General features: G+C 30.5%; 1 protein-coding gene across 2 annotated transcripts in view; it reads left to right on the top strand.

Moving 5' to 3' along the window:
- The window catches only part of LOC121124677 (protein tipE), a 45077-nt gene extending 24428 nt beyond the window's left edge, over positions 1-20649 (top strand). The window contains exons 3-5 of one of the 2 annotated variants that reach the window (XM_040719859.2): positions 7531-7756; positions 18680-18736; positions 18805-20649. In XM_040719859.2, coding sequence (XP_040575793.1) covers positions 7531-7698 — 168 coding nt within the window. In that variant the 3' untranslated portion in view covers positions 7699-7756; positions 18680-18736; positions 18805-20649. Of the gene's footprint in view, positions 1-7530; positions 7769-16182; positions 16609-18679; positions 18737-18804 lie in introns of those variants that run through there. The other variant, XM_071891132.1, reaches the window with a different exon arrangement.
- The last annotated feature ends 4521 nt before the right edge of the window (positions 20650-25170 follow it).

Genomic DNA, 25170 nt, shown 5'->3' with positions numbered 1-25170 from the left:
CCCAGGCCAACCCCCACAAGTCCATGAGTGTCCATGCAAGACATTTCGGGTTTTTGCACCAGACTATCCAGAGAGATATACAAAAATGGATGGGAAAACCTTCTGAGTGTGGAGATGCCACTTTTGACACCAGCAACGAAAAAATCCATCTCTTCCGTTCCAAGACTCTTTTGGAGAGGATTGCAGTGTACCGAGAACAGAGACCTCATTGACCAAGGCCAGAAATTTGCCACGTTTATTCACACTCCTTTTTTTACACTTTAGTCGTAATAATGAGACCCGTAGAGAAAGGGGCGATACGAAAATGAGTGTCTTAATTCATTCTGGCGTCAAGAAGCACTCACAAATTATTTTTTTTTGGACTGAAAATCAGTTGGCTTTGGTTGGATTAATAAATTTGTTTCAAAATAACTATTTGTTTTTTTATTGCTCTACAAGTTAATTTTCAGGAGAAAAAAAAGGTAAATTATTTAGAAAGCTAATGAAAACTTACGAAAATGTCATTGACAAATTCGCTGGGACACGTTGTATTGGACTTTTCATGTGTACATATCATTATCTATGCAATTAAACTTTATGATTTATCTTCTAAAATGTTAAAAAGTTGCTTCAGTAAAAAATTTAATAAATTCTAGAAGTTATTAAATGTGAATAACTGATTATCAAACTTTTAATGAGTAAATATGCAGATGTTATCAATTATTCAAAAGAACAAAAACATTTCCTAGCTCCAAAAAGTTTTTGTACTTCACGGAACCTAATATTTACTAATTTAATGTCAATATTTATAGAATACATTTTATATTGATAATAAATCGAAAAATAAAATTTTATGTGTTATATATATTGGTAAATAAATTAACAAAAATGAATTAATTAAAGATATTGATTAAGAATCCCTCTGATAAATAGATTCCATTAAACATAACTTCTTGTTAAATTGAGCCACTATATAAAGTCAGTTAAGCATTTGAAACAGACAGATAAAAATTATTCATTTTTACTCTGGATAAAATCTTGTTAAAGTAAAATATAGTGTTACACATAATTATAATTTTCTAAATCTATTTAAAACTCACATACTCCTCGGTCAATAACTTTGTTGAAAACAGTCTTATAAGTTCCTTTGCCGATCGTGCAAAATACAGGCCCTGTATTACAGGGAGGGCAAGGTAAATCCGGAATAATTTTAACAGCTAATCATGAGACTTGTAGAGGCTATTGCATAAAAAATTTAAAACTTGCCACAAGCTAAATGTGTTAGCTGTCAAATTTATGGACAGTTTTTTCTACTCTCTCGTCGTCAAGCATGGAAAAAGTTAGGAAAATTTCCATCATCAAAGCTTGCCGCACAACACACTCCGTAGAGGAGATAATTTCCTTCTTCAAATATCAAAAATCAACAGTTTATGACGTGATTTGATGGACAGGGAAACCCTGAGAGAGCACCTTATTAAACAAGAATTGTGAAAATATGTGCGAAAAGATTCATAGATGCCCCTCATTTAGACAAGCAAACGCTAGGCTAACCAAGGACCGTAACATGAGCAAAGGAACCATCAACAATGCCATCAGAGTCGACCTGGGCTACCTGTATAGGGTCAGAGCCTCGAAAAATATGGCAGACAGAATTAATAAAGGCAAGATTCATATTAACTAAATAAAGAACAATGCTGATTAAGTGCATGTTTTTCTTGTCGAACGAGGAAATCTTCACCATTAACGCCAAGCATAATCGTAGAAACAATAGATGGAGCTTTTTGGATCCTGATGATGTCTTCCTAGTCATGAAATCAAAGAATCCGGCTTTAGGTATGGTCCTGGCGTTCATTATCCCGGAGGGACATGTTATGTCCTCTACATCTTCTATAAGGGTGAGAAGGTGACCAAGCAGGTCTACAAAGACGTCCTCAAGAACGTGGTAATACCATGTATTAATTGGAAGTTAAATGCATTCCAGCAATGCTCAGTCCCTGCTCATAAGGCCAAGATTGTACAAGAGTTCTTAGGACAAAATGTACCCAATTTTCGGCGATTCTATGGGCCAGCCAAAACCCCGTACCTTCATCCCTGTGATTTTAGCCTGTGGGGCAGGGTAAAGAAGATGCCCTGCAATAATAATCATGCTTCAATTTAGGTCTTTACGACCTCAATCGTCAAGACAATGAAAGACCTGGATCTGCAAGAGGTAACAAGAGCGTGACAGGCATTCAGTTCCCGTCTACAGTTTGTGATCAAGAACGAATGCTTTCGTTATGAATTATTATTTAACATTTTATGTGGCTTTCAAATAAATAAAAAATAAGTTTTCAAAATTTTCTTACTCAAGTTTAGGATTTATTTGTATATTTTTAACCATTTGAAATCGAGGTTTTGTGCATTTAATTGACTATTCTATTTTCTTAAAAGTCGTTTCTTTGTTTTTCCTAAAGGACTATAGGGAAAGAGCAGTCAAGGGGAAAAATAAACAATTCACAGTAAAACACAGGGAGGAATATATTAATAACATAGTTGCCCCTATTCTTCTCTTTTCACTAGGGGGAGAATCTCTCCTTCACTCCCCCAATTGGCTGTGCGCTTAGCTGGAGGAACATGTAGCAGCTTCTAATTTTAAGCCAATTAGAATTGAAAACTACTAAATCCTACCTTCCTTGTGAAGGCAGCGCGAAGGATGACTGCAAAATTGATTTGATAGCTAAGAACGTGATACAAAATTTAAAATGAAGGTATTATTATAATCTTTCCACTTTTATTATGTAATTAAATATGTTTTATTGTAAGAGTTTCTTATTTACCCTGTTCACAAACTGCCTTATAAAAAGAATATTCACTCAGGGAGGGTTAAAGTCAATTTTATAACTGACAATACAGTTTGGCAAATTGAATTTCTATTACCACTCCAGATGGGCTAAACAAAAGCCATTTCTTCTTATAGTCGTTCAAACCCGACAATTGATACTAGTATTTTTCATTCTATCAATTTTCCACACATATTTCTTCACAACTCAAAGACATGTTTTGTTGATCTCAACATCATTTTTTTTATATGACATTCGGTATGCAGACCTTTAATATGTCTTTGTATAGCTTTTATTACTATATTTTCAAGTCATCATCTATCATTATTGTAGGGTATGGCCGAAGATATTCCATACATATTTTCTGTTTTTAAAATTTAGAGCCTCAAACACTCTCACAATCAGTGGTGAGAATTCCAAATTAAAATATATAAATACAAAACCTAACCCAATTTTTGATATGATGTAAGTAACTTGGAAAAATATCTTTGCTATTTCATAGTGCAATGCAAGATATTTTAGTACCTTATCACATCATTCACTCCTTTATAATTACCAGAGTATTCAGTTCCGCAAACTTGTTACTCTCTGCCTTCGTTCTTCCGTTATTGTTCTCCAGATGATTGTTTATTTCATGAAAAATATGTTTGTTCGAAAGGTCTTTGTTTTGTATTAAGTTTATATTTTTGGTCAATACATGCAATTTATTATTCTTTGTAAGGTCTTAGGGTAGTAGAAGATTATTTAGACTTAGTAATTTACAAATTTCGTCATCTGAGATCTAAGACGTATACACGCTATATGATAAGGAAGATCAATAAGAACTTTGGAATTATTACAAAAAGTTTCAAACCACCTTCGTTCATGGTAAAACTTTATAAAATTTATGCTCTTTTAATTTATCTCTATCTCTACAATGCCTTTCGCTTTGCTTAGGTAATGTTTGTAGCTCGTTGTATAAGTTAAATTGGTTAATGTTAGATAGTGTTAAAAAGATAAGATTTCATATTAGGTAAACTTACTACACAGTTTTGTAATTGTTTGACAGAGTATTGTTTGAGCTGACATCAAAGATGAACAGCAGCAAAAAGAAAACGCTAGCCAGGCGGCTGAAAATGTGAAGAGTGTTTATTTTCTTCGTACTGTAACAGCCAATTACATGCAATTTGGGTTGGTTGATTCTGTTCCATTAATTTAGATATTAAAGATGCACTACGCTCTGGAAGGTCAACCACTACCTAATGGGAACACTCTATAATTTTGTCTTCTTTTCTAACTTTTATTTACTTAAAAGCAATTATAAGCAAATCGTTAGTACTGTGTCACAAGTAAAAAAATTAATTTTATGACAAGGCGATCAACTATTTAAGCATTTTTATAATTAGAATAACAAAAAACTATCAATGTCAGGAATTCAAACATTCTTTCAGGCACGCAATACGGTAAAAATATGTATTTGAAGGGCACAGAAATAATATTTGAATGAATATATTTATATATACAATGTAATGTAATATTTATTTTTTTCAGATATTAATTGACATATTTATAAAGTAAATCTGATTCTTAATAAATGGTTGATGTAAGTAAAGTTTAAGTATACCCTGTAAAATCAAATTTACTTAACAATGGTAACTTTTTTCTCAAATATTATATATATTTATTTTTGCAAAGTAAAAGTTAATGAATCTTATTTAGCTTTATGTACGAGACGTATTTATGAATATTCGAATAAAATAGTTATTATTTAAGTCCATATTCATAGGATACATTCCTAAATTCACAATGAAAAAATGATTCCTTTCAAATACCCTTGTACAAATACTAATATATATATATAGTATATTGTATAGCAAAGCCGCTCCAACTAATTAAATATCCCTAATTGCACTTGCTATATTGTGGGTTTTTACACTTGCAAATATCGTAACATACATATTAGGAGGAGGATGATAAATCGACTTTGCACCAAAGACTTCGCTTCTTTTTTTTTTTTTTGGTACTGCGTATGACTTACAAGGTACTATACAACACAAATACGAATGAATTTCTTGTAGAACCTTACAAAATGGAGATAATTCGATGTGCAAAGGATTTTAAAAAGTATTATTTTGAGAAAGGAAGGCATTTCTTGACTCTATTGTCAGTATGTATATAAACCAATGTGTTCTTTCCATACCCCAAAAACAAAAAAAGAGAGCCAACAATGTGGTTATCAAACGGCTCAAGGTGTATACATAATACCCAGAAGAGGCAGTCACTTGGTTGAAATAAAAAGGGACTTATCTACCAGCATTATGTCCCACTTGGAACTAATTTGAATTCATGCTATTTATATAAGGTGATGCCTAGTTTTATGAAAAATTTCAGGGCAAAAAGAACAATCATGGGGAGTGCTGGAACAAGCAGAAATCCAGAGAGCCAGAGAAATGGAGATTATGTTCAAAAATATTGTATAAGAAAGGTTTTTTCTAAGTCCAGTAGTTTGGCTTCTGTCTGTTTATTTGCATTTTCTGTTGGTTATCTCCTCGTATATCCGTATAGTTTCATTGAAATTAGTGTTGGATCGGCTTAAAAACTGAATTTTTACCAGTCCGGTCCTAATAAAATTTGTATGTCTTAGGACCGGTCTTTATTGGTATTTTTGATGGTAAGTCCAACTACTGAAATGACGTAGTTACTAAGCATGCCATTACATTGGTTGAAGTTTCGTCATACAATACCCAATATCTGAAATTTAAAGTAGGAAGTGTGTGACTAGAACGTCTATATTATACATTTTACCTATCATTCATTATTTTCTTCAGTTTTATATTATTTAATCCTAGCTATGAGTGAAAGAAAAAAAAGAAGATATCTAGGAAGGTAAGGCTGAAGGACCGAATAATCAGTCTTCAGGACTATTGAATGGTAAAAAAGATCGGACCGATAAAAAAAAAGGCTGAAAAGGGTGGGAGACTGATTGAGAAATTAGAACATGGACTAATCCAACCCTAATTGAAATCTATTAATATTTACTAGTGATATGCTGCGGGCTGAATTTTGCTATTCAAATATTTTCGAGGTTCTAAAAAACACTCTAGGAATTACATGCTAAACTCGTAAGTCCCCTGAATAATCATTATTCGCTTGTATACTCGTTACTCGCCTCAATATTCGTTACTCACCGTTAAACTCGTTATTCGCCTGAATAATTGTTACTCGTCCAAATACATATTACCCATCCTGAGACTTTTGGTCGTAAGCAAACTAATCAAAATTATTGAAAATTTGCCATTTAATTTGTTTCCACTGTAATTTATATTTAACTCATTAACTTAAAAATTAGCTTAACTTATTTGAATCACGGTTATTATCGTAACTGTCTTTTGGAGCACAAGGATACTAGATCAGAGATTGAGTTATTAACCAAAAAGTGATTGGTGTTAAAAAAAAAAAACTATACAAATAACTACGTTTTTGAAATTTATTAAAAATCAAAAAAAGTTATGATAAAAAAAAGAACTTCCAATGAGATATTGGATTCGTAAATTGAATAAAGTTTATCCAAATTTGTCTGGAGACTTCTTTGTGTATAAATTTGGCACATAAAAATTGATGTTGAACTGAAATATCTGTCATTTTCTGAATAATTTTTCTTTTTTTTTTTCATTTTGTGTCTTTTTTTTTGTATCAAACGTCAATTTTCAACTTTTAAGAAGAAATACCATAAAACATGGATTTTGTGCATACAATTTTAGTGTCCAACTTAAAAACTACGTATTGTAAATTTCAAGAATATTTTATTAAATCATTTTTGCAATACTTGCAAAATGAAACAGTTATCACGGGTAATTTTTTCGAGAATATAATTGTCCGTAACTTTTTTGTTTTTGCAAGTACAAAATTTGCTGATAGATATAAAATGTTTTGCAAAGCAGTTTTTGCAATTTCTTTGGGATTTTAGATTTGTCACTTTCTTTACAATAATAAAAGATGGAATTTTCACGAAGACAACTCTTTTTTATGGAGATATGTTGGTTTATTATTTTAAGTTTATATCATTTCTTTTCTTTTTTTAAATTCATAATAATAGTTCTAACTTCTAAGGTTACAAGAGCCAATGATAAGAGGGTGGGGGGTGCTGTGATGAGACTTTGTGAATTACCTTACTTATAGTAGGATTGATTAAGTATATTTATTTAGTAACAAGTAAAGCATATTTCCTCCCCATAGTTATTATCATAGTTAGATAATTTATCGACAACCACAAAGCATTCATATTAACTTTATTAGTATATATAAGTATTTTCGAAATAACTTGTCAATTTTTTACTCAACATTGTTAACTGATATCAGCTTCATCTTTGCCCGGGTAACCCTTTCCTAGTAATTAAATAAAAAAGGTTGGTAAAAATGATGAAAATCTATTAGGTGTTTAGATCAATTCATATTTAAAATGAAAAAAAGAAAAGGAATTACTTTATTTTAAAAAAAATGAATGTTGCTTTTTTTAAATTTAAGATTTGTTTGGGTATCAATTCGCACTATTATACATATAAGTAGCTCATATTTTCAACATTAATGTATTTACAATCCTGTCTGCAATTAAATGTTTACATACAATTTGTATAATTTATGATAAATTAAGATCATATACTAAATTAAAATCAAGCTTTTTTGCTTGGATGAACTCTGTAGATAAGTATCGATCTTTATTAATAATATCACTGTCTATATTTTTTATTACAAGTCAATGCTTCGCCATTCCATCCTTAACAACTCAACCCGATCACTGTCAGAGATAAACAATGGTAGTAAGCCAGAGGTCAAGAAAGAATCTCGGAAAAAGGCAGCCAATAACAATATAAATGATCAAAGCATGGATTCCGAAGAAATTACTTCCTCAAGTGTCAAGTGAATAAAAAAATGGACTTACTTCTTCCTAATTAAGGATCCTTCATCATATTCAAAATCAGGTTATTTGCAATGTGTTACTTATTATAACTATTATTCAGCATTCATGTCCACAAGGAGCACATTAAATTGTGTAGGACTATATAATGTACATATAAATGTAGGAAAGAGATGATTATGATAAAATGTGGACGCCAGTAGAATTGTAATTACAAAATATGAAATGGTCCCTCTTTTCCTTAATTAAAAATATAATATTTTTAATTTCATGTATCATAGATGTATACAAGATAGGAGTGGTTTTTCTTTGAGAAACAAATGTATAAATTGAAATTGAAGCCCGCCCTATTACCAGTACTCGACAACCACGCTAGCCCGTAGGCAGTAAAAAACTAATTATTGTTCTAGAACAGGATAGCCTGTATCTAGCCCTTTTAGGTACGTAATTCTGTATTTGAAGCCACTAGTGCCGATGGGCATATTTAAACACTTCAGTATTCAAACTAATTTGAGCATTAAATATCTCAATGAATATGTTTTTTTTTTACCATTACTTTTATTGCAAACAACCGTCATGATGATCTAGTTCAGCGTTTCTCAAACTTTTTTCTGTCAAGGCACCTTTAAAAAGTGCATAAATCAAGTACTTAATAATTAAAGAAGAATAAAATACGATACTATTTAGGTCAGCGTTTCTCAAAGAGGGTGTCCCGACCGTGTAGATACTTGTGGTAATCTAGATTAGTTTTATTTTTCACTGGGATAGTATTTTAATTTTTTTTTGACTAGCCATATTGGCAAGTGGCTAACTTGAACGACCGTCAAAAGCTTCTTATAGCATATGCTTACTTAATTAGTAACTGTAAAATTAATTTTGAAACACTTTAGATTAATACAAAATATCAATTTTGGTCTCTTAAAATATTTATTTTAACATATCGAACAAAAACAGAAACTCATATTTTATTCAATACGACACCCTTTAGGTGTCATACTAAGCTTCAAACAGTCTCAAAGTGAAAACATACCTTAATGATATAGACTGTCTCAAGTTTCTCAGATCTTCTCATTACTGAACACAATGTTGGAAGCCGTGTGAGTCCTCAGCTTCTGAAGATTGCATTGCTTATCTGAAGTGTTTTAGCCTAAACCTTGATTGACAGGTGATGTTGCCTCTTCAATTTGTAGGGATACATTCCAACGACATTTCGGATAAGGTCCCTCATTTTTGTTGCACCCATGTTAAAATCCTTGGCCATCTTGGCAAGGTTCATCCTGGGATTTCTTGCAATTCTTGCCTTGAGTGGCTTGACGACTCCAGAGGTCCTTTTTGACCTTGGGCTGTCTGATATGGATCTGCTCTTAATAAATTGAGTCTCCTTGTACCTCTCAATGGTTCTCTTGATGAGCATGGGGTTGACCTCCAGGCTTTTCAGGTTCATCAAGATGGCTGGTCGAGATTTGCCCTTCCGGTACTCCTTGGTTATAGCCTCTCTCTTGGCTTCAATTGTGATTGACAAAACTGTTATTTTATTCAAAACTGGTTTTTTTAAATCTAGTTTCGACCAAACTAGAATTGAAACATAATATCTTGCAACCTTACATATAATTATACTATTTAAAGTTAATTTAACAAGAATTTCAATGGACCCTGTTTTATACAAGTTGCAATGTCTGTACCAGTTGCAACATACATAGAAACATTGTACAAGTTTGCAATTTATTTGTCTTAAAATGCATTTTAAGATTTGTGAGTCAATTACCAATTATGAATTGATACTACTAATTGGTTTTGATCTATTGAAACTACAACGTTAATATGGATTATGAGGAATATAAATGTGATCATTTGAAATGAATATGTGCCACAGAATACTTATATTCTAGTTTTTGATATTAAAATACCCAAAAATTACACACTTAATATTTTCATCATCTATTGGTCATTCAATCATTGAATAATCCTCGTACCCAGAAGTACAGTATATCATTCATTTAAATTTTTGGTCCAACTTGTCAACATGGACAGTTGATATAAAACAAATACGATGTACTTTTCAAACAGATCATTTTTAATCTAGAAATGTACGCCTATTTTTGTAATTTTAGAAAAAACCTCAAAATCTCATCAAGTTATGAGGTAGTCAATTGAAAATTGCATTTTTGTGGTGATTTGATTTGGAATGACAAGTTTCTTATAGGAAAAAGGATTTTTTATTCTTATAATTTTTTTTTACACCAACAAAATACCCGATGACACCGCCTAGAAATGCAATTAATAAAAGGCTATTGAAAATTTATTTAAATATGTAATTCTACCTACTACAAATTATGAAGTACTAAATATCATATTTTGTATTATTGTCATATAATGCCTCATTAAAATTTACTTATAAGCATAAATGTTAATAGAAATACAAAGTTACACCATTTTTCTTTTCCAACTGATGTTTGACCTCCATCAAGCTTTTGTATAGTAATGCCATGGAGTATAACTTTTTGCAGGAGTAGATACGTACCGCCTTTCTTGACTATAGCTGTTAGAGGACCACTGTTATAATCTATGACGTCAAAATCTTTCTGTCTTACCTAGCAGTCAGCACGGTACATCAAATTGAAAATTTCTTGCAAGCCCAGTTACAGGATGGTTTAACCTTGTATTTCTATCAACTTTGATAAATATGTACTTATCTTCTTTTTATTTCTTCCCCCGCATCATTTGATTCTGGTACTCAAATAATAACTATATATTAATAGTAAAAATATAAAAAATACAATAAAATTTAGGTAAATTATTCACACACAAGCAAATGATCGGAAAAAATAAAGCAAAAGAAACCCAAACCCTAGTTCAGTATAATTTCTTATTATTTCTAAAATAGATGTACAAATTTCTATTTTATTTGCTTGATTACTTTTTAAAAAAAATACTGCAGTATTATGACCTCTGCATACTGTATTAGCTTAGATTTTGATGTGAAGACAAAAAAAAAAAAAACTCACTTTCTAATGGCTTTTCAAAATTACTCCTAATTCTGCTGCAAGTGTATAATATATTTATTGGCCGTGGTGCTCTACATCCATATCAGAGGTGCAATTTTGTATTTTTTCGTATCTGTAAAAGTAGAAAAGTGTTTCATTACTTAAATAACTGACACTTCAAGGGTACCAGTAATCACACGGTAAGAAAAACATTTTTCAGGAAGATTTAATAATGCGTTATGAAAACTATAACATAATAATATAACATGTAATAATTTTCATTGTAAATATGTACTTATCGATAAATCAGTTGTTCTAGAACATTTTGGCGAAACCCTTATTGCCAAATGGCCACTTTGCTGAACGGATACTTAATCAAAATAATGATAAAAATATTTCATGATATATATGATGCAATACTATGTAGTAAAATACGAGACTACTCTATTGATTAACACATCTTCATAATTATAGACTCAGAGACGACCTTAGGATAGGAAAAAAACGATCGGGTATATAGGAACTCCAGCACATTCAATCTAAATGTGTTGATCCATTCGCATAGACTATTGAATCCCAATCATTGATTGTTTGAATCCTTCGATTCTTTAAAAAATTTCGTTCTTTTTAATGGGGCCATTGTTTTTATTCTTCTTACGACGGTTCTAACGGCGGTTTGAGCCAACTTTTTGAGCATCCTCAAAATGAAATCAATCAATTATTAATCAACTAGAGATAGTTTTTGTATGCCTCTTATTTATTAGGGATTGAATAAATATAAATTTTTAACTTTAATAATACACCGGATGCGACAAACTTTTTTTACTCTTTCAATCTAAAACTTTATCAAGATGTATTTCAGCAACCATTTTAGTAATAGAGTATGTCAATAAAAAATAAAATAACTAATATGATGTCTTGGCTACCTTAATCATCCATGTAGACCCCCTTGGCAGCAATGGTGGCTTTCAGTTGTCCACAGAAGGCCTTGCACTCATTGAGGTTGTAGTCCTCAGACATGGCATCCCAGTGCTGGTTGACGGTGCCCTTGAGGTTGTTGATATTTGTGTGACGGACGGTGCAGGCCTTGGACTCGACATGCAACCAAAAAGTGAAGTCCAATAGGTTGGTATCTGCCACATTTTCTTTGGACAGAAAGGCAAGTTGTCCTCTAACCCCTTCTGGGCCTTTTTGGACATGTGCTGGTGCACACTCTAGCTGGAACATCACGTTCATGTGCAAGTAGTTGGTCTGGATCCATGGTAAAATGACAATCTCAGTTGGTTTCTTGTCAGCCTCCAAAAGTGCAGGGACCAAAATTCGTTGGTCACGTTCAAATGACATTTTTCGGCTTCTAAGACAATTAAGAAGATAAAAAAATGCACTAACATTCTCCAGTATCATATTAATACTATATCTTCGGATATATGTATTATTTTTTTCGCCAAGCAAATTGGTATTGATTTCTAAACAAGATATAATAATGAGATGCAAAGGATTTCCAAAGTGATCAAGTAATAAATGGGAAACTTTTCTTCAAATATATTATATATTTATAAGATGTTACATCATTTCCATTTTGGAATGGATATTACTCAACGTTTCTTTCAGTTTGACAGAACGTTCTACTATAATCATTTCTCCTTTTTCTAAACCAATAAATTCAACAACCACAAAAAATGAATCCTTTTTTTAAATGATACTTTTAATATTTTTTTTTTCTACAGAGTGCTACACAATAGTATTAAATGCTCCCTTTATTAGTGCATGCTAAGTATTTTCTGTTTGTTTTTTAACTTTAAAAAATGTTTATGACCCCACATGGACCAAAAATATATTATATTAAAATAAAACCACAAAAACTTGGATATATATATATGTATAAAAAATATGATAAAAGACAAAGGAATGTGTAAGTAAGGGAGCATGGTTTTATTATGCAATTCAAAATATGTGTGTATAGAAAGAAAAGGAGTTTGAGAAAGAAAGAGAGAAAGCTACCGAGTGTTTTTAAGCAATATTCATGGTTTAACATATGTATGTTCAACCATATTGCTTGTTATTTAAAATATCCAAATACTAGACTGGGAAAGTACACTAAACCCAATGTGCGGTACGATTCGTGGTACACCCTTCACTGTACACTGTTTGGTTCATTATAATAGTGAATGTGTTTTTTAACAGATTAAAAGTACTTTTACAAGTTTTTTCTATCTTTTATTCTTTAATAATTTATTGTCTGTACAAATAAATTATTCCTAAATATACTTAACTTCTCTAAAAAACAAAAATTGTTATAAAATATACAGGGGTTATATAATACAATAATTCATAAATTTATATTACTTTTTTTCCAAGCGCTTACTACATTTTCCAGTGATAAACTAGATCAATTACCACTCAAAATATCCCCTGCTGTCGAAAAAATTATTTCAGATGAAACAAATGTACTTGCACTTGCGAGGTAACTTAAAATCATAGGGAAATTTATTTGAATTATCTCTCGAAAGCACGACTGAGTTTTTGTCAACTGGGGTGTATTTTTTCATTGATTATTTCTTGATTACAAGGATGCTTATGTATTTAAATATTAACTCAACATCTAACTCTGTATATTTCGACTTGTGTTATATATATATACGAACTTCATTGAGGGTAAAAACGTACCGAACCAAACCTCGGTACAACCCCATACCGAACCAGTCCTACAAAATACCTATTTACAAAGAGGGGTGCCTGATACCTATATCTTAAACTATTTTTCTTAAAGACATTTAGAGTTAAACCATTTTGCCTTAATAGCCATTTTGATGTTTCCCCTTAATATGTAAATAAATTAATCTTATACTTCGTTATTGTTTATTGTTGGTTGAAATTGTTATTCCCTTTCTATGTATTATATAAAACTATGATTTTTTACAAAAATCATATAAGGCTGATTTGTCAATCCATGAGTTTTTTCTAATATAAAGAATCCATCATGTCTAATGATAATTAATAATAGAGTAATGATTAGTACTTCTCCGGTTCGAATCAATGTCCTGTTTGTTTATTTTTATTAAATATTTGTTGTCTCGTTCGAACTCATTACATATTGAAATTTCGATAGTATATATTCATTGATATTTTAGGTATAGTTATCATTATTTATTTAGGAGAAAGTATCCATGAAATAAAATGGCTTTATGGCGAATGGCGTTATGGTTAAGATACCCTGGGGCAAAATAAATTAAGGTAAAAGTACATTATCTCTGTATAGGGTATAACAACGAAGTCCAGGTTTTTCGATCTATCTATTATAAATTAAACTCTAGTTAGTGAAATGGGATTCTTTGTACTCCAAATCTTATAAAATTGAAAAAGGCTTCAAGTCTGTTTAAAATAGAATTTATCTCTGGACATTTCAGTATGTGACTAAAACATACTTTTTGTTGATGTAAAAATGTATTCTCATGGTATTATTCGTAAATTTTGTAATTTTTTATCAAGTTTTGGGGAATTTGATTAATTAGTTCCCTTTTAAATTGTTCTTTCTCATTTTCCTTATTTCAATTAAGATATAATCTTTGCTACTAATATTATATCAGCTTTCATTCTATATATCACACTCAACCTCATCAAAATTAATATGTATTTTTATGTTACTTAAAAATAGCTAAAGCATTTAACATTTCATACAAGTTTTAAAAAAAAAATAGCATTATATTGTTTAGCTATAATAATAATTTGTTGAGGCCCTCAGATAACAATGTTAATATAAATATTAAGAAATAATGTACATATTTATTTTCCTTGTCTTGCACTCAAGCAATTATTTTTAGTAATTTAATATACTTTTTTCGAGTAAAAAATGAATGAATGAAATATTTAGGAAAGGATTAGTAAATTAATTAACTTAATCTTGAGTCTATGTCTAATTCAACTGCAGTTCACTAACTACGTACAAAAAAGTATGTTCACTAATGGAGAATTAACATAAAATGGGCATCTTTTGAGATTTATTCAAAAACAAAAACCGAACAGGAGATTCAATAATTGAGGATATATCTTACTAAATATATCGTGGACCTCAATTACGGCCCTGATTCGGCTGTTGAACCGCGTGAAGTCCTGGGAAACTAAAGTTTGAGCAAAATTCTTGTATTCCAGGACGATGGAGTCCATTGGGACTTTTTAGTACTGTGAGGACCTATGTTAACCTTTGAATCAATGTAGCTCCAGACAAAATAATCCATCGGATTCAGGGCGGAGGAATTAAGAGGCCCAATATTCCTGCACATGCAGTCCTAACAGTATTCTTTGAGGTAATCCTGAATCGTTTTGGAAGTGTAGCAGGGAACAGAGTCCTATAGCTAGACTGTTTTCATCTGTGATAAAAAAATATTGATAATAACCCAATAGTTGTTTAATCAAATCACCACAACACCTGTGAACCTTCGTTCTGCTTGTGAAAATGTAATAAGCTTGATTGATAATGAGTGTAGATTTAATTTAAAAGATAAATGAATACTTTAATTTATTTTAGATAATTGACTCGTGGTAGATTATATAGAATTAACACCTACTTTACGAGTTAATCAACAATATATTTTTCATCCCATCATGGAGTCATTTTAGTGGTATATGTAATAAGTTTTGATCGATATAATTAACCATACAATTCAAATGAATTAAAATGTTCATAAAAATATTCTTCATATATTTTAAAATCAAATTTAGGAATATAACTCATATCAACAAAAAAAATACTAACTCATAAATATGCAACAAAAAAAACTTCATGACGGAGTTTTATCCTTAAATTTTTCCTGGATGCTACGAAATTTTTTTGTCGTGTACCACAAAAACCTATGAGGTTTTTAATATCTTACATAATATTGATTCATATAAATGAGATTCAATTAATACATTTACATTATCTTTATTTAGAACTGAAAACTGAAGTCCCGCCCAGTTCAGTCTTACATATCCGTCCTAAAGACTTATAATGTTCGGTCCTTGACGATATCCCCCAACTGTATTTCTTCTTTATTTAGTCAATTCTAGTACTGACAAGCCTTAAGACCGATAGGACCATTCCTAAGACTAGGCTGGGCCGAATAAGTAAAGAAGTCAACAATACTCATGATTTACTAGAGCACATACCTATGAAAAGTATTAAAATCTCCATCTCTTCATCCTATTGTCAATAAAATATATTCTATTAAAACAAGTATATTTACTGATTTTCATAAGGGGATATATGTAAAAAATTTGAGACTCGTACATCCATTTTATTTAAAAGTATCATTTCTATATAAGCGAGTCTTACTCAATCTATTTCTTATTTGGTCAACTATTCAAAAACTCTTATATAATTTCCTATATTGATAATTAATTCTGAAGGAGTAACCAAGGAATATATGTGGAAATTTTAGACTAATAGAGTCATTTTATATTTAATCATAATGAATCATACGGACTCAGTTTTGTGAAAAATTGTAAAAGGTTTATTTTTTGTTAACAGGTCCGTAATCACGGTTTTGTTATTGGGGCCCGGGTTGGAGTAACTATGGATGAATAGACTAAGAAGTTATACTACAGAAAATATTATTAAGACATAATATCAAAGACATGGAATTTGTTGACTAGTATTCAAATATACATATATATATTTGTTAAATTCTCTAGAAACTATGAGAATTATATATTTAGATTCTACATATATTTACTAGCAAAGAGTTATCCGGCGTTTCTCGCGCCAATGAGCTCTTTAGCTTGCGTACAAGTAGAGAAAATGACACTTGAACGTGATCCAGGGCAATTGTCTACGCCGTCATCAAGTCCGAAATGTTAGAGAGGAATAGGGTATATCAAAAATCCAAAAACTGGATCAAGAGAAGTTAAAGAAAACATCTCTTGATCTCCCTCTCATTTCCATGAGGGTTCATACAATTTAAAATTGACGTCTGATGAATAAAAGAGAAAAAATTGAAAAATTATTTTTAAAAAAACAGATATTTCATTTAACCATAAATTCTTATGTTTTAAATTTATATGCAAAGGAATCTGTGGACACATTTTTACAAACTTTATTTGTAGTAGAAATACAATATTCCAATTGATAGTCATTTTATTGCACCTTAAAAAACAAAACAAAACGCAAATGCCATTTCAACAATTTTTTTTTTTTTTTTTTTTTGACTATAACTTTTTCGATTTTGAATAAATATAGAAAACGTCCTTATTCTTAAAATTGTTTACTCCAATCACTTTTGATTTATAACTCGACCTTCTATCTAGTCTTCTTCACCTCAAAAAAAGATCTTGGTATTTTGGGTATAGAATTAGACCCCCTTACATGACCCTCCTCCAACCTAGCGATCTATGTTTATAAAAGTGTACCCATCTTATTCAGCTAACAAAAATGTATTAAATAAATACAAAATCCTTGAGATGTTCTCCGAAAACGAAAGCTATGCGGTAATTATTGTGTCCCTTTTTGCTTGGCACATACCTAAGGAGATTGTTGAGTATATGTAGCTTCTCAAATCAACTGTTTACGATGTTACCAGAATTTATAAGGAGACAGATGGGTCGGGAACACCTACAAGGAAGACTCATGATAATTTTAAGAGCAAAAAACGCACTCCCAACTTCCTTATGACAGTTACATTTCTGAAAGTATTGTCATGTTTTGAAGATTATAATATGGGAAATGTCATAAATTAACCATACTATAAAAAATGTCATAATATTTTTTTGTCAACTGTCGACCTTTCAGCTTGTTTTCTTCTAATCAGGATTCTGAACCTTGATTGTTGAATAAAAGAATTCGCTTTTATTAAACTTTGCATGATTCCAAAGAATGATTGAATAATAGTTTTATAGTCGGGAAGAATGGGCTAATTACTAACTGATTTTAGACCGTTTTTCTATATACTTTTGATGGTAGGTTGCGTAATACATTAAAGGTAAAGACATCTTAGCTTGCTAACACAAAAAATACTCCATGTATTTTTTGTCAGCTGGGATTCCTAAGTCTAACTTGATACCTTCTAACATTTCAAAATTTATTTTTTTTTTTTTTAATTAACGAAGCAATAACTTATAAATGATATACTTATATTCTATTTCCAAAAGGAACAAATACAATAGTCCCTCTTTGCATATATATATTTTAAGGTCATTTTATTATCTATATGAAGAAATTTTTGCAATATATAGAAGTACAAATATATAGCTACGGTCTTACTACAATAGTATTATAGAGTATTGACTAAAATACTATTAAAGATTTAGATATTATGAACTATATAAAAATGTACAATTCTCTTATTTTGTTAAATACCAGACGATTTCTGACCTTTTCCCTCCCGTTTCTTTGTGGAAAAAAGTTTGTGTGATACACAAAATGTGATGATGTGTTAGAAGTAAAAAAAGTATTTTGTAAATTTAATTCTAATTGTTTATGTTTCAACTAACGAGCACCGGTAGGGTAAAAATAAATGACCTCCAGCTTAAAAATCCTAAATGCACCCTTGACCAAAATAAATCCATTCGGTGTAAAACAAAAAATGGAAATCCGAGGCGTTATTCCCACTTTTATGAGATCTTTTATAAGAAGTAGGGATTTTTTTACTTTCAAATTGCATATTCATAGTATTGAATCATCCCATATCAAATATATAACTATATTTCAAATTAACAAACAATTTTAGCGGAAAATTGATTTAATTTCCTAAAGGTTTCTTAATTTTTCTTAATCAAAGGTTATCTTAAATTAATGAAAAAGGTGAAAAATACTCAAAAAATATAATCAAAAATTCTCAAAAACTTGACTTAATATGAAAAAAACTAATTACAAATTCATAGAGTAAAATTACAACTAAATACAAAAATAATAGTATATTGAAAAAAGTAAATTTTGGTTCTTTTTGCAACTATTTTTTGTATCAAGTAAATATCCTATGCTTTTCTCAATTGTAAAGTTAACTAATTCAATTCAATATCTATTTTTAGAGTTTCAATGACAATCACCTGCGTAAAATTGATGAAGACAGAAGGATTTACAATCATGAGTATGATTTGTTAAATTATTTAGTTTAAACTTATAAATATATATATTTTTTGTCTTTATTTTTTACAGGAAAAATGAGATATTACAACAATATAATATATAATGTGGCTCCGAGATAAAGAAACAAAATCAACGGATGTTTTTGAAAATAAAGATGGGTACACTCAACCTCGATATTCTCAGAGTTATTTTTTAGTTTTTAACTACGTAACATATTTTATGAATTATGTAGCTTTTTCAAACCAAGTGACTAAGTGATCCTTTTTTGTCTAAATTTAGCAAGTATTTCTGGTTACCTTGACTAATATAATACTTTTTTGTCTCCTAGCGGTACGGAGTGTATCTTGAATTACTACGCAACCTCTATGAATAATTATTAATCATGAAAATCGAGTGCATTTTTTAGCTTGCCTGTTTTTTGGAGTTGGCAAACTGCTGAGTAAATTTCCTTTTCCTAAGCTGTTGCCATTATTATTTAATTCCCTAAGAGGGAAATTTTTATTATTCTGCATACATCATAAATATAGTCATTTAAAGCATGTTTTTTTAGGCCTCCTTTATTTCGTAATTGGTAATCTAAGAATGGTTTTTCTTTACCTAACCTTTTGCCATTATTATAGCAACCTTCAACATTTTTTGCAGAGTTATTAATGTAGGTCTTTTTTGTACTCAGCGTATAACTAAGGATCAACATCGGAGTAATTATTGTCAATGTCCTTTTCTACCTTGCCATAATAGCTAAACTGCTGAATATATGAACGCAAATATTCTTGAAATAAAAACGATGCCGATGAGGGGAAAAAAATGCTTTCCTCCAAATTACATGCTACTTTTATTAGCATACCCAAAACAAATGCAATTTTCATCACTAATCGTTGATACATACGAAACCAGACAAAACAATTTCGTGTACTCATAAAGGACAGAGATTAACCTGAAGGTTTTAATGCGGAGTTATAATTGTGAGTCCTTTGTTGAACTCAGAGTAGAATTGAGGATTGAAATCAGAGTAATCCTTCTCAATGCCCTGCATATTTCCTTCTCCCACACCTTCCTCAACACATCTTATAAGCCACTCCCTTCCAAAACATTCTTCAAATTGTCAGGATTACCATGTTGATTTTCGGTTTCATTCTTTTAACAAGCCCAAAATCCATGTATATTTTGAAAAAAGGAAAAAGTTTCTATAAATTACGAGGACAAAAAAGACAATATTACGTCATTTGTAGTACTTCAAAAGTGACATCCCTCAAAGATATTTTTTTTTTCTGTAGCCTGCTAAGTTTGGACAAAAATTGATCACGTGATTGTATTTATATGCAATGATAAAAAATTAAAACAATAAATCGAAAAAAATTAACGAATGAGACCCGGAACGAAAAAATTATAAACGGGCCAAAGCCTGTATTATACCTAATTACATATAACAAATAATCCTATAGCTGATGCTTCATCATGACGTACTTTTACGGAGAAATGCTTAACTTTTATCATTATTACAAGTATCTGTTACAAGTACGAATTCGTGGAATTATTTTAACAATATTCTATTATTTTTATATTAATTGAAATACAATGATTTGGACAAAATTAGGGAAACTGCAGGGAGAAAGTCCTGTTTAATTCTATGGTATATGCATTTACGACTTCTCATAATTATTATATATTTTGTATCAAATGAAAATTTCCTCAATATTATATTGTATTTTGTACTATTCAGTATTTATTTTATTTTATCTATGTACTTCTTTGTAAATCATACAAATTTACTTTTAAACTAGATTGGTAAATAACTCTTAATGCATTTTTTTTTCTCATTTAGAATTAATTTATCATCTATCATCTCAAGGTGCATTTTATTCCATATGTGTCGTTAAACGGTTAAATGAAGAATACATAAATTATAGAAATTAATTTGATAGTTTATTTTTGGACAATTAAGATAAAAATATAGATAATCATTTTTTGGAATAATACAGGGATCTTAGTTGTTCTATATTCCTTTCATACTAGGGATGGGATCCAAGGACATCATTAGTGAGGTAAATAGTCTGTATTTTTTAGTAAGCCCCTTTTTTTGGAATGGGTAATCTGAAGAATGAATTTTCGTTTTCTTAGCAGTTGTCATTATTATTTAATTTCTGAGTAGTGAACTTCTATCTTACAACATTCAGTTATATTCAAAATCTAATTAAACTTTCGCAAGTGTTTATTAAATACGGAAATTAATTCTGGGGATTTGTTGTGGAGTTATATGTAATTGTAAGTCTGTGTTAGACTCAGAGTAGAAATGAGGATTGAAATCGGACTAAATCTTGACAAAATTATTCAATTATCCCCCTCTTCTCTTGTAACAACTGATTGTAGCTGATCTAACGAAACGTCATGATAGTTAAGCTGCTCTCGTTCAAAATATTCTTCAAATTGTTAGGGTTACCATGTTGGTTATCGGTTTCAAATTTCATCACTTGACATCATCACTATCTTGTGGGAGGGAGTGCAGGATTTTTTCAGGGAGGGTTAAGGGAGAAACTCTGACGCATGATCCAGTTGGGCACAGAGCCAAAAGATTTATCCCTTCTCCACATCCAAAAAGAGGCTAGTATAGGCACTGTTTAACGTCCACCACGATTTGTCTGAAGATCCACAATGCTAGTATCATGGAGAAACTCAATAGGATTTTATACGATAATAACGACTGAAAACTTTATTAAATGTTAAAAATCTAAGCTCAGGGAGAAGTATATCTCAACAAAATGATGACATAGAGTCATTTGATTTTTTCGACAGAAATTTGACTTCTTCTTAGTGTTCAAAATTATATTGGCTGTTAGGCTTGGATTGGATAGAGGATATTCTTGTACATCAAACAGTCCATATAGGTATAATTAGTCTCTTTTCTGATTCATTAGTAACAACACTGACTCCTTCAACGAAGTTTTTTAATGTATCAGCACAACCGCCTCTGGATAATTAAATGAAAATTAAATTATTTTTGTAATGACTATATATATATATGTATATTTTTTTTAATGTTTATCCTGAAAAAATGATATTTTATAATTGTGTCTAAAAATGACAAAATAGTCATTAAATATAATTTCTTTGCTAAAAGTCCCATAAAAAGTTTTGACATTTTCTAAAAAAAAACCTTTTTCTTATTACTAAAAATTATATTAGGGAAAGTCAAAGGCTTAAAAAAAAACATCATTTCCTATTACGATCACACAAAAATTTGATGTCAGTCAGAAAATTTTCAAAAAAAATCACACAAAAACGAATTTTAAGCATTAAAAAAAATTATATTTTCTGATATAGGTACCAAAAACCTCATTTCTTCAATATGAAGTTTGTGACAATCTGCCCTAGTCTCCCCATTCCCAGATTTTGATTTGATTCTAACATTGCCCGCTTATTGGTGTAGACCAATGACTTCACGTGACCCCAAAGAAAATAATCTGAAGGGGTTAAATCGCACAATCGAAGAGGCAATCAACAAGTTCACTTCTCCAAAAAATAAATGTTTTCACAAAATTTGCTCTGCAATAAATCGATTATAACGTTTTCTCTGTGACAAGTGGCACCTTTGTTGATTTTTTAAAGTAAACTGACGAGAAGGAAAAGATTGAGTTAAAACTATGTATATATTTGAAATATGGTATAAGACCTTAATTCCACAGACATGAAGGGTCCAAAATCTTGTCACGGGGATACTTGACTAAGCCATATAATAAAAATTTTGTAGTCAAATCTCAAGTTTTCTGCTTCTTTTCCCCTTATCGGCGTTTGGGATGTTGATTAGCTGAATTTGATTAAGCTCTTGTTAAGCTATGAATAATTCATGGCAATTATTCAATAATAATTACATAGTTGGAAAAAATGTCTAACTAGTATCTACCAACTGATTTTGGGCCTTTTCTTCTGTTTATTATTTATTAAAGGGTGTGAGATATAATAAAGGTAAGGAGTTGATGTATCATTACAATTATGAATAGGTAATTATCTCCCGGGTTTGATCAATTAATCCCTCCACTATTTATAATAAGGGAAGAGATTAAGCTTACCAAAGGTGGCTTTTGACTTCATTATCATAGCACAGTAAGTATATATATTTATAGTGAGTTCATGAAGCAATTCTGCAAATTTAATTAACACTAAGCCTTTTAAATATAAATTATACATTTTTTTATCACTCTGATGAACATTCTAATAAATTATTTCACAAACGTCACATATAAATATTTTACCCCTTCGTTCAATTATTTTATTATACCTATTCCAAAATCATCTTATAACATCTTTCCAAACATACTGATTTATAGCTTACATAAAAACTGTTTCAATATTAATGTCTATGAAAATCATATGTATGTTATATCCATTATCAATCATTTGCTTGGAATTAAATCTAATTCTGACAAAAAAAATGGTGCTGATACATAATTCATTATTTTTAATTTGATTTTAAATTTTTAGAATTTATTTTGAATTTTGTTTTTATAAAATGCAATCCATTTTTAAATATTCTAAATTTTGTATGTCAATTCAACAGTATATATATTTTTTTAAATATACATCAAATTGTCCCTTGATATCCCATTGTTTCTGAGACTGACATATACTGACACCGCCCAAGAGTGCATTTCATACGGCCTACGAAAATTATTAATTGTAAAATAAAAATTTAAAAAAAATTATCCCATCCTTGATTAAACAATTTAATGTAATCATTCAAAAATTTGATATTTGGGGTTCTATATTTCAAATGATTAAGTACCGTTTTCATCCCTTCCCAATGGTGTATGGAATGGGCAGGATAATCAATTTGTAACAAATGTAAATTTTACTATAATGTAGGGGCGTTCTTAGATTTCATCATTTTTTTGTGGGGGGTGGGAGAGGCTGAACCCCAAAAATTATCAAAACCATAATACAATTACTTATATAAATTGGTTTATTACATTTTGAGCCCCTCCAAAAACAGGCTAGCTATGCCACTGCTAGACTGCAAATCGAGTTGATTGACTGGCCGTCAAATGATGAATTGAAGAGCATATCAAAATAATCATTGTCTATTAAAGAATTTTGGATTGTAATGCAATAAAGGGTGCATGATTTTGAAATCAACGGATTTGGATGAACTTAGTTGTGATTGTCTTTTTTTTTTCTTAAATGGATGCTGTAAAAAATTAATATCGTACTAAACACACTCATGAGCTTTGTGATCAGATAATCAAGATTGCCACAACCAGTCTGAATATAAAATTTAAATTTGATAGCTCATAATTGACGAGCAAATTAAAATTATAATATGTAGGAATAAAAATATTATATTGTCAATTACTTGTATCATGTTTAATTAATTATTTATTGCACAATTAATAATTAAAGCAAATGTTTCTTTCGTATGGACCGCCAAATGATAATCTCATCTCATTTTGGTTAACATCCAAAAAATGCCGAGAATCTCTGGTCTATTTAATCCAATTGTATACATATATAAAAAGAATTTAATTCAAGATGCAATAATGGAATATTCTTTATATGGTAGAAATATTAATTTTGAATGGTTTGACTTTTTCTATAAAATTTGTCAATGGATAATAAGCATTATGTAGAACATCAAATAGGACTCACAGTAAATTACTTGTAAATATAAAAATATTTGTAATTACTTATATGTTAATGGATCAAAATGAAATCATTATAATGTTTGTATAGGGGGAATAAAAATGGTTGCTGCTATAATTAAATAAGACATTTTAATATTAAAAATTGCGACTTGTACAGTATGTTAGTACAAGTTACAACTCTTAGTACATATTCATAGTGGACGATCAAATTTGAAAGGTACAATGACCACACAGATAATTACCCATAACTTTTATTTTTTGGTCGATTTAAAAAAATATATATATTTATAAACGCATGACTAATCTTCTTTTTTTTTTTGTTTCATTTGAATATTGTGTAAATGATCCGTTTGTGGCGGCGACAGCTTGGACAAGTTGGTGGAAACTGCTACAAGCATCCACTATTTTGTTATCCAGATATGCATCCCCCTCCTCTTCGGTGGTTGCCTTAAGCGCGTGCCAATTCGGGTGAGGAGTGGCGATAACCGAGTTCTCTGTGATGCTTTCCCAGAAATAGTCGAACAGATTCAGATCTGAGGATGATGGAGACCAATAGACCGTCGGCAAAAAAAGAGGGAAATGGTTGGTCTGGCGATTCTGCACTTTCCACACTGTGTGCGCCAGTAGACCGTCCTGCTAGAATATATAATTGCCCACCACAGTAACCGTGCTCATGACGGTATCATTGATTGGTGACTTTGAGCTCGTGTGTATGGGCTTTAACTTACTTTGTTGGATGTGCCTCAATAATCTTAAAAAGCTCCTCCATCAAGTCAACCTTTGGAAAAAGGGAGTTGTCACC

This window comes from Lepeophtheirus salmonis, chromosome 9 (genome assembly GCF_016086655.4).
Source record: "Lepeophtheirus salmonis chromosome 9, UVic_Lsal_1.4, whole genome shotgun sequence".
Lineage (NCBI taxonomy): Eukaryota > Metazoa > Arthropoda > Copepoda > Siphonostomatoida > Caligidae > Lepeophtheirus > Lepeophtheirus salmonis.
This window is presented reverse-complemented; position numbering and strand designations above follow the sequence as displayed.